The sequence below is a fragment of the Entamoeba invadens genome, assembly GCF_000330505.1.
Source record: "Entamoeba invadens IP1 unplaced genomic scaffold scaff_1105074726399, whole genome shotgun sequence".
NCBI lineage: Eukaryota > Evosea > Mastigamoebida > Endamoebidae > Entamoeba > Entamoeba invadens.
In genome coordinates, this window is record NW_004443628.1 from 1 (window position 1) to 11,956 (window position 11,956).

General features: G+C 27.6%; 3 protein-coding genes across 3 annotated transcripts; 1 reads left to right on the forward strand and 2 right to left on the reverse strand.

Moving 5' to 3' along the window:
- Window positions 1–862: 862 nt before the first annotated feature.
- EIN_216370 (hypothetical protein) lies at window positions 863–2,242 on the reverse strand (the record flags this gene model as incomplete). Its single annotated transcript, XM_004259615.1, has 3 exons — window positions 863–1,022; window positions 1,071–1,870; window positions 1,952–2,242. 3 exons carry the CDS (start codon window positions 2,240–2,242, stop codon window positions 863–865), a joined length of 1,251 nt encoding a protein of 416 aa, XP_004259663.1.
- Window positions 2,243–5,558: 3,316 nt separating this feature from the next.
- EIN_216380 (protein serine/threonine kinase, putative) lies at window positions 5,559–5,924 on the reverse strand (the record flags this gene model as incomplete). The annotated part of the gene is made up of 1 exon (XM_004259616.1): window positions 5,559–5,924. The coding sequence occupies one exon, from the start codon at window positions 5,922–5,924 to the stop codon at window positions 5,559–5,561; it is 366 nt and encodes a 121-aa protein (XP_004259664.1).
- Window positions 5,925–8,632: 2,708 nt separating this feature from the next.
- Window positions 8,633–9,472, forward strand: EIN_216390 (hypothetical protein; the record flags this gene model as incomplete). Its single annotated transcript, XM_004259617.1, has 2 exons — window positions 8,633–9,112; window positions 9,347–9,472. 2 exons carry the CDS (start codon window positions 8,633–8,635, stop codon window positions 9,470–9,472), a joined length of 606 nt encoding a protein of 201 aa, XP_004259665.1.
- Window positions 9,473–11,956: the final 2,484 nt, after the last annotated feature.

Here is an 11,956-nt window from a genome sequence, read left to right on the forward strand (position 1 = left end):
GTAAAATACAAAAAGATTTCTTTGATGTGTCAGAAATCAAAACGAGCCAACTGTGGGTATTTCAGAGGGTCTAATGATGTGTTATAAAAATAAAGTATCACATTACTTTATTTTTATGGCACTCTTTCTATTAATCACTTTTTAAATTGAAGTTCCATTTTTGTGTTTTAAAAACACAAGTAATTAGTATGTGTGGATAATATCATGTAAAATAACAATTGTCGACTTTAAATTTTGTTTCAAACAAAATAACAATTGTTCACCTACTTATTTACTTTGATAATTGTTTTATTTTTTTAACTTTACAGGCACCAATTTTAAAAATACATGATAATATCAGTAAACACAGAAAAGTTAAATTAAATAAATAACGAATAAAGAAAACAGATGTTTGCTAAGAATTCACCTCAAAAACGTTTTATTGGGTTTGTGGTAAAATCAAAACACCGGATATCAACTTTTAAAAATCCACTTTTTAACCATTTACATTTATTTAAATTGAAACTCATATATAACACTGGACAAAGTCAGTTTATTTAATTTTCAAGACATGAACACAAAACATCCTTTTTAATTTCATTAAATCCAAAACCATTGTTACCAAGATGACATCAATGGTACTTGTATAAAAGTTGATTGTTTTTATACTCAATAAAATTGTTTTTTAAAAAATGCTTTTATTATTTTTTAAATAATTTGACTGCAATAAATCTTCTAAATACTATATGATACTATAAATAAATTAAAAACAAATGTTATAAAGATTTTTTATGGCCGACAGCATTCGGCTATTCTGACGGGATTTGCTGTAATTATAATTAATAACATTCAAAATGAATTAATATATTATTTTATATAAAATTCATATAACAATACACTCTTGTTTTGATGTTATTTTCTTTTGATAAATAACACTTTTGCAGTTTGAAAAAGCGTTTTTACCAATCAAAACAAGAGTGCTTGGTACTGTTATTTCAAGTGTAGTGCACCCACCAAAACATTCATCTTTTATTTGTTTCAAGCTTTCTGGTAAAATAATTGTTTTCAAATTTATTCAATCAAAGAACGACTTTTCTCCAATCAATACAAGACCGTTTGGAAGTATAAGATCTTCCAAATTGATACACCCACTAAAACAACACGACCCAATAGCATATAGTTTACTCCCAATTTCAATTTTCTTTAAATTGATACACCCACCAAAACATCCTACTTGTATTTCATTCAGTTTTTCTGGAAGTTTAATGAACTCGAGCGATTTACATTGATTAAAACAGTGGTCACCAAACAAAGTCACACAATCTGGTAGACTGACACTAACAAGCAACTCACAATTTAAAAAACAGTAACATTTTATTTTATCTAAGTTCCCAGTAATTGTCACAGACTTCAAAAGTTTGCAATTAGAAAATGCGAATGCACAAAGACGATATTTACAATTCAAAATTTGCACGGACTGCATCGAACAACCATCAAAACATTTAAATCCAACTGTGTCTACAATTGTTGGATATGTTACAGTTTGAAGATTTGTGCATCTCTCACATAAGTTATTTGGTAAACATAAAAGTGCTTTTGGCAATTTTATGGAAGAAAGGGAGTAACAACATTCGAAACAGTTTTCACCAATTTTAGTTCCTGTATCAGGAATGTTTATTTCTTTCAAATAAAAAGCGCAATAAAAACAGCCATTTTCTATGCATTGTAAGTAACTTGGAAGTTTCACAAATTGGAGTGAAGTACAATTGGAAAAACAGTTATCTTCAAGTAAAGTTACACTATTTGGTATTGTTATTGACTGCTTTTTGTATTTGGTTAAACACCTCGTACCCAATTTTTTCACGTTTTTAGGTATAATTTGGCCATACTTCTCATAGTCTTTTAATTTGTAATTGATGTATTTTTATGATATGTTCGTGTTTGTTTGAGTTTTGTATTCGTCGTAACTCACCTCACACCACACATTGATTTTGAAAAATTTTATTTTGTCGGCTGTATTTGTCTTTTTTGTGGTCTTGAAAACGTCATTACCAAAAGTTTCGTCATATTTATTATATATGTTAAGTGTCTCAATGTTTGAAAAATATTTTATAGTCTTTTGGTTTATAGAAATTGGGTTGTTGTGAAACTTCACCATGTTGCCGTTGTATTTTTTGCAAACAAGTTCGATTGATACAAAGATTTTTATTGATGGAAAGTATTGTGATATTACCATCATGTGATAAGTTTCAAGTTTGGTCATATTGAAAATTTATATAAATTAAATAGTTATAATTCAAGTTTTTTGATTTTTTAAATCACAATAAAAATAGTATAAATGAACAACTATTATTTTTTAAAATATTAAAATGTTTTTTTAGTTCATTGTTTTGTAATAACATTACATTAAATGTTTATATTATAAATTGAAGTTATTATCATATAAAACGTTTGTTGAGCAATCACACGAGGAAAAAATCTCAAAGTTATCGAGAGACTTTGTGTAGTAATAATTATGTTGATATTGCTTTTTTTTCAACTGAAGGTGATAAAAGCAAACATAATTTGTCCATTTTTTGAAACTTGTACACAATTCAACATCAAAAAACAAAAATCTCTTTTTTGAACTAAAAAATGTAAATTATAAATAAGATGAATAAGAAACATCAGAATTGTCGAATTTAGACAATTGAAAGAAATATTGAAAAACTTGAATCTTATTTTATCATTTAACTAATTTTCACAAAATAACCAAAACCTTCTGATAGACGGCAAAAATACACAATGTCAACCAAAAAATTATTTAAAAACAAAATTAAAATATTTATTTGATTAAAATAACAAAACTATATTAAAAACAAAAAACGAATTTGAATAAATTAAAGAATGTATGCAATTCGATAACGACGGTTCATTTATTTACAAAAATTTTGAATAAGACTGTGAACCATGTTCCGAACATTGCATTTTCAACACTATAGGGGTGTGATAAACTGGTTGTAAATGATCGATCCCTTGTCGATTTTGGTAGATTTTCCATTCGAACCAAATGTAAAACATAATTCAATTATTTTTTGTTATTTTGTTTGTTTTAAAAACCCTGGTTCACTTTCTTATTTGCACACTTTTTGGAACAGCTTTGAGAATTTAAGACTCGAGTTATTTTTATTTTAATTTTTTACCCAATCAGACTAAAGACATTTTGGAATGGATTTTCGTTGTTTTTCGTTTTAAAAAAATACAAAATTTGAAATTATTTCTTTTTTCTTGTCTCGGAGAGGCGTGACGGGTAAAAAATATAGATTTTTTAATAAAAAATAATTTGGGTGTGAAATAAAGGTGCAGTCGGTCTTTGCTGAGAGACATTGAAAAGTTGTGTATTAAAAACACGTGCTAGGTTATATATTTACTATGTTGCTCGAGAGGTAATTGATTTGACTCTTGAGTATTTGTTTAATGGATGATTAAAAAATTGAAAAAAATATAAAGGAGTGAAAAGGGGGTGTGAAAAAAGGTACACTCGCGGGTTAGTGTTTTTGAGTTTTTTATTTTTGCAAAAAAATGAAAAAATATTTAATAAAAAGTTTATTATTTTTTCACTTAATTATATTGATTTAAGATGTTTTTTTGGTTATTTTGACCTCAAAGAACAGTTTCGAAGTCAATATTATTGCTCCTCTTTTTATCATTCGGCAAATCCAGCCTTTACTTTACATAAAAAACAATTCACAAATTTCAATAACAAACATCAGCATCTTGAAAAAGTAATAGATATTCTTGTAAACCTTGTTTTTTAAATCAAATCGAGGAAAAGGGAAAAACAAATTATATAAAAAACTATAATCATATTATCATTTAACCATTAATAAATCAAAAGCGGTTTTTTTGAAGCTGTTTTTCCACCTTTTTAATATTTTACGTATTTTTCAACGAAACTATAATTATTTTGGAAATTTGATATAAATTAAATACAATGAAAAAGTATATGTTTATTATAACATTTATAATAATGTTTGTATTTGCATTTTACAAAAAATATTGTTTTGTAATATATTAAGTTAAATTTTAAATGTGTTTCATTTATTCAAATTGTATTAATTATGGCTCGTATTACTTTAATTTTTGTGCGACAATAATGTTTTTGTAATGAGAAATTTTTTATTTAATATTTTCTTCAACAAATACATACAGTAGAAATTCTATCGGTGCGATTCCATTCGTGTGTGACTTTATCAATGTGTGGTTTTGACCAATCAAAAATGACCTACACACCGATAGAATTTTATGATTTCCAACATATTTGGCACTAAAACCCGCAAAAATAATGTCAATTGCAAATTTGTTTTTATTTTAAAAAAGTAAAGACTTGGTAATAAAAACTTAAAAAGAGAAAAATAATCAAAAAAAATAAATTCAAAAAAGATAACAGAAGAAAAGCAGAAAATGCTCCTCTCAAAATATTAAACTTTAAATGATAATAAAAAATGCACCCACTTTTACACACCAATCACAAGAGAACGCTTGTGATTGGTGTGATGACAGAATTGATACCACAAAACTTATTAATTTCAGCAAGAACTTCACAGATATTTTCGACACATGCAGACAACCAGCCTTGCGTGCTCATCCAAGTCTTTGAGGGCGAGGCATTTATGACATCACATTGCAACTTGTTTGGATAGTTTGGGTTGTTTGGTATCTTATTAGCACCATGTGGAGTCTCACAATTAAAGTCACATTTGATATTGATGCAAATGGGATTTTAAATGTGTTGGCTGAAAACGAGACAACAGGAAAGAAGACTCTTAAAAAACAGGTTGACAAGATGGTTGCACACGCAAATAGTTCAAGGCAAAGGACGACAAGGTGATAACTTTTCGAAACTAAAAATCGACACTCACCTTCTGCTACTGTGTACTAACACAATGAACCAACATATTTTTTTCAAGGTTATCAACAGAAAACTATGCAGCAATTGAAGCAATTATCAAAGTACACTCGAGTTGTAAATTGACAAGAACCAATCAGCACCAAAAGTCCATTTGTTCATACAAAAACACAATGCGTTGTTCTTATTCTAAACAATACAAAAATTTAAAAAATTCACAATATTATTTCATGTTTACACGTGTCACGTTTTTTTTTCAAAAAACAAAAAAATACTTTTTGTCATTTTAATTAATTGTGGATTGTTTTACAAATTTCATTATTTTTTAGTTTTTTTGCCAAAAATTAAAAAAAATAAAAAAAGTACACACCTTGGGAAAACCATTTTCATGACTCCACACACCGATAGAATTTTTACTGTAATTTATTTTAATTATTAAGATTTTACAATGTTGTTTTATTTTTTTCCAATTTTTATAAATTACAATTAAATTTTTATTCTTTTGTGTATTTTTTACCTCAAACCAACAATTAAAAAACACAACAAAAATGTATTTTGTTAATTTTCATAAAATCCAATATCATCTTCCAGTTCTTCGACGACTTCGTCAATTTGATTCGATTTTTAAATTCAAAGCACCACATTTTATCGAGCAGTGAATATATTTTGTCGTCTGTTTCGATTACTTTCTTCAAGTGATTATCTTTTGACAAGAAGTCTGCGATGCTCCACGCAAATCTAAATTCACTTTTTGGGTATGGTTCTTTCCAAGTAAATGTTTGTGTATAATAATAGCAAACAAAAAGATATCACTCGGCATTTTATATATTTTATTCAAGATTTCAGGAAACACATACTTTGGTGTTCCAGTACCTTTTGTGAAAGTCATATTTTTCATCATCATATTAATGTTTCTTGCACTTCCAAAATCCGTCATTATTGCATTCACCCTTTCATTCATTTCAAGTAAAAACATAATTAAATTGTCCGGCTTTATATCTCTATGTACAATCCCATTGTGATGTAAATTAGATATCCCCTTCGCCACGTCCAACATGAATTTGGCAAAATTGCACTTCGTTGTGCATTTTAAGAAAGGAACATAATGATGTCAAAAAAACTTCGAATTCACGCGCCTCACCACTCTTTAAATTCACAAGTTTTGGCTCTGTGCGTATTTCTTTATAGTTGCAACTTTTAATTACGCTAAACTGAATCTTCATGCGATTTTTAAATTTATGTACTACACATAACAATTAATTTTTTATCAATGGGAATACTCTCATTTCGTGTATCTTTATTTTCAAGTTCTAAAACTTTTTTATTTGAAACAAGTCACTTGTTGATTCAAAGAAATGAACGTTCGACTTTTTCATTGGGAAGATGCAGACTTTGACAATCTTTTTTTTTCTCTTTGAGGTGCAAATACAATAAGTTGTTATCATTATTTTTATTGCTATAAATATTGCAAAAATTAAGAAAAAGACGACAAAAAGTGAAATGATCAAAGCTAAATTAGGCTTTTTTCATGAAAGACCATCATCATATGGTTTGTATTTTTGCCATTTCATGCACAAGTAATTAAAAGCTTAAATACAATATGGAATTTCAGTATAACTCACACAAATTTCATTTTCAATCCAAAACTCGTTGAACATAATTTACAACTTTTAAGTGATACACAGTATGTACAGTTGTTTATACATTTAACACAAAGGGGAATTGGTTAATCAAGAAAATATCCTTCTTTACATTAGGTACATCCATATTTTGTCTTGTTGGTACATTCAATTAAAGTGTCATAACGTTGACACAAAAGATTTAAAGGTGCATACAAATAATAGTCATTTGCATAGACATCACATAAAATTGTATTTTAGTGTTGAACACGAAGAGTCGCATTTGATACAGTCTTTGTCTTTTTGTAATATCCATCAGGACATATATCACATCTAGTTCATCCAGCCATTGGAAATAAATAAAAATATCTCCAATAAAATAAAAACATTGTAGCAAACAAATTTCACAAAAGTTGATACGTTATATTTAATGAATGGTTAATTATTGAATTTTATATTTATTGAATTCGAACATTTTCAAAAATAAAAGTTTGAGATTAGAATGTTTATTTTATTTGTTGTATGATTTGTACAAAAAATCAATTTTAAGAGTTATTTATATTTTTACAAAATCCTTGTAATATTTTTACAACGCTTTTAGTATTTTTAATGTTATTCAAAATGGTTTCTATATTTATAAGACTATTTAAATAACAAAAACAGTGATTTCAAAAAATGAGTGGTTTGATCTTAATTAATGGAACTTCTTTAAAATAAAAAAATTTATTGTGTTTTTGTAATAACACACAGTCTTTTGATACGGAATGGTTCTTGTCAATCGACAACTGTAGTGTGTTTTTGACATCGGCCTTGTTTACAACATTGTCTCATATTGATAACTTTCAAGTAATTTATTGGTTCGCAGTGTTAAAAATTTGTGACAATGGTTTTGAAGTCTGTTCCTTGTTTGATTTCCTTTTTCAGCTTCATGTTTTTAATTTTTTTGCTTTTCCAACCATCTTGTTGATCTGTTGGATATAAAGAATATTTTTTGTTGATAGTATTGTGAATTTATTCTTCTTTCCTAATGTCTTGTTTTAATGCCAGCAAAACGAGATACCGCTTGAATTGATGTTAAATGTGAATTTATATTTGGACTCTACGTGGTGCCAATAAAAAAACTACTTAACTCAAACATCAACTCAACTCACCAATTACAGTGCGAGGTTATTGAAGCTTCACTTTTAAACACAAAACATTAGGCTGTTTGTCTGCATTGGTCGAAAACGAAAGTAACTTTTTTGTTGGAATTGTTGTGTTTCGTGGTATTAGTTTCAACATCACACAATGAGCTGTCTTAATCAAAAATGTCAGTTTTTACATTAGGAAACAACGCGTCTTCTGTTACTTTTTCACCATTTACAGTCAAAACAAGGCCTGTTCAACAAAACCATAAGCAACATCTTCGTCTGGTTTGATGCTTTTGTTGATCTCTTTTTTATTGAAAAAGTTTTGTAATGATTGGACTACATTTGGTATTCTCATTGACCTATTAATAAAAACGACATCCAAAATGCTTCCGTTCATCAAATTGATGTCTACTAACGCCTTCTCAACGCAATGTATTTAAGAATTAAAAAGGTCGATATTCATCTCTTCAAAGCGTGGTCTTGTGATTAATGAGTAAAAGTCGATGCATTTTTTATAATCATTTTCATTTGAAGTTTAATATTTTGAGAGGAGCATTTTCTGCTTTTTTTTTCTTTTATTTTTTGTAACTTGATATATTTTTGATAATTTTTCTTTTTTTATTTTTTTATTACCAAGTCTTTACTTTTTTAAAATAAAAACAAATTTGCAATTGATAATATTATTGCGGGGTTTAGTGCCAAATATGTGGGAAGTTGTTAAATTCTATCCACTCTAGATTGGTCATAACCGATAGAATTAAAGCATTATATCTGTACATTAACTTACTGTTAAGCTTAATCTTTATACAATTTACTTTTATTATGACACTTTTATTGAATTATAATATATTTATTATAAAACAAACTGACGCTATCTTACAAAAAAATAAAATGTTTTAAAAAACATTCAATAACAAACTTCACCATTTCTTTTTAATGTGTTATGTTTTTTAAATAAACAAAATTTACTCAGAACAACATATAATAATATGGACAATGTACCAACCATTCGTCTAATGTTATTTGGTGATTGGTTTGTTGGAGTGTCATCCCTACAGTTGCGGTTTATTTTCGACAAATTTGAAGAAGAAACAGACTTGACTTGGGAAGATCCATATAATAAAACAATTTTAATAGATAATGAAACAATTGCTTTAGATATATTAGACACGTACTCAAGTGAAATAATTCAAAATGATTCTTATAACATAAGATATTTGAAAGAATCCGATGGCTTTGTTCTAATCTATTCTATAGACAATTATTTTACATTTTGCGGCTTAAAATCATACATTGAAGTTATAAACAAATACAAACAAATGGATTTGAATGTAAAGATCTCATGTGTTCTCTGTGGAAACAAAAGAGATTCAAATACACAACTTGTCTCCCAGCGAGAAGTTATTAAATTTGCAAAGAAATGGAACATGTCACTCATAGAAACGTCTGCCAAACAAATTTTTTTTGTCAATGAATGTTTCTTTCATATTGCAAAAGTTATTAAAAAACAAAAAGACTTTGCAACAAAAAATATGAAATCGTATAACACTGTCATGAAAGAAATTTATGAGTCAAGAAATTCTAAGTTCGTAACTAAAAATGATAACCATAATAAAACGTGTTTCATCGTTTAAAAAGTTGTTATACATTTGAATATATTAACGATTTAAGTTTATAATTTATATTTTGTATAATTTTTAATATTATTTTTATAATGAATAATAATAGAGATAGAGAAAGAACCAAAGACCAAACTTAAACCAAGCTGTTTTATTTTTTTAAAGTTTTTTGTAAAAGAAAAATCCACTAATAATCGGGGTTTGCTCAGAGGATGTGTTGGTGTAAATACGGTTTAATTGCGGCCATTAACAAAGAAGATTTTACGATTGCTATTCACAAACGTATCAGTAAATTTTTATCGGCTGAATATTACAAAGGTTTTAATGAAGGGTTCAAAAATGGTTATGAAATTGGAAATCGTTTATCAAGCTGTATGTTTGTTGTTCCTGATTTGGATAAGATAAATGTACGAATTCATGTACCAAAAACATAATTTGCTTTAAAAGAATTAAATGAAGAAATGCCAGCAGATTCAAATGAAAAAGAACAAATAAGTCAGCAGCGATATGACGATATCTGGATCAAGAAGTCATATTATTACGAAGCACTGCCTGAGCTTGAGCCTGATGCCAGATTACAGGTAGCAAAACTCGTCAAAGAGAGATTTGATACAACATGGAATCGAATGAAAGAGGATCATAATGCTATTAATGAGAAGTTTGATATCCTCTATCAGGCAATGAAAAAGATACACAAGAAATATAAATTTACTTCTCGTTTTAAATTGTTTTAATAAAAAATAAAAAATGAAACATTTTAACAACATTAATTATCAAGTGAATTTTCTTCCTCTTGAATATCTTTTGGTTCAAGTGATTCATTGTCATCACGATCGTCTCTGATTTTATTTTGAACGAAATAGAGACCGAATTTTGATGAACATTTCCATACATATTTTTCCAAAATATATAGATATGGATGAGAATTATTAGGAGTCAAATCATCATCGGCTTCGTTGTCTGTTTGATAATATGTGTTTTTATTTGAAGCTATTAATTTAATATTACATGATTGTTTGGTTATACTGTCATCAAAAAATCCGTTATTAGTATTTTTTTTCTAAAGGCACATTAAATACAAAAAGTGTGTTATCTTGTAAAGGATAATTGAAATTTGTACGAATCATAGCAGAATTATTAGGCAAATGTGACATAATAAAATCTTCTTTGGGTTGAGCATCATTAAAAAATTTGGATTGTTAATGTTTCCTGATTTGTTACAACAACTTAATTGTTATTTAAATTTGATAAAAAATTGATTTTGTATATTTTGAATAAAAATCATAATTGAATTAACTATTGATAAATATTTATCATTACCATTAATAATCGGGTCATATAAAGGATTTAAACAATTTTTAAGTGGTTTTGATTCAACTCCACAAATGAAAAAAAGATTTTTTTGATTGTGTATTTAGAAACCATATTGACTGCTTCAACAATTAACTGACAAAACACTTCTTTTTCAACCATTTTCCTGTTTCCTTTATGTAGTGAATTTTCCAACTGTTTTGTTACTCATCCAATCCGACCATTTTTCCTGAGAAGGTATTTTAATGCTATAAACACATAGACGTCAAGGGGATGCAAAAATGAGGTACAGTTTTCTGGAAACAGGTTGATTTCAATATCAAAAGTTGGATACTTTTTAATTTTTACATGAACATAGAAGTTAACCATCCAATATGATATGGAGTCGATCCCAACTTTTTTGCTATATGGTATTATAACTTTTTGAACCCATTCATTCGTTATATGGCTGTTGTTGCAACTATTTTGTGATACCACGGTTATCACACCTGTAATTTTTATTGCAATTTTTAATTTAGAAAATATAACAAAATGTGTTAATACACTTTCACTTTTTGTCATACATAAAATAAGTAATGTTTTTCATTGCTCTCTCCACAAGTTGCGACACCTACATGTTTGACAATTTTGGTTTCAATAGTGGTTTTTTGACCATATCAAACTCAATTCCGGTTTCGTCCATATTTAAAATTGCCTCATCTGGTACACCAAATAGTTTTTCTTCAATACTTGTAAGATGTAGAACTGTTTCAATTTATCGTCTTTTTGCTTCTTGTGGATTTTGAATATAAGTGTGTGTTATTTTCTTGTAAGAAAAGTTGTATCTTCGAGAAAAAAACATAAAACCAATAATTTTTGTTGGTTAACTCAATTTGTGGATAGTGCTGTTTTATATAATTAAAGACCATTTTTTTGACATTACAATTCCACATTTTCTACATTTTTGATATAAATGTAAAGTTCTTGTTCCAGTTAGATAAACTTGGCACTTTTCTTTGCACAACCAGCTGTATTAATTATTTGCCTCGTTTTTTTTAAAAAAACAGGGAGTTGGTGTTACGTTTTTCCTATATAAAAATATTATTTAAAAAAAGTTAAAAACAAAAAACTATCAATAAAATAACACTGAAGCGTTATTAGGCTTCGGTATAAACTGTGTAAATTTTGGTAAATGTATGGTTGTGTTCTTTGGTACTAAGCCTGTCTTTATTTAATTTTACAACCTCGTTTAATAAAAGTGTTTTGTATTGAACTTCTTTAAATAAGACTTTAAGTCCTGACATATTCACATCAAATGATTATAACCCAAGATTTTTATAACACGAGTTTAATAGTGCAGATGAAATAAAAAGGGGATCTTTCATCATATTTCTTTTAATTACAAGAAAACTCTCAACTTTTTGGTCAACA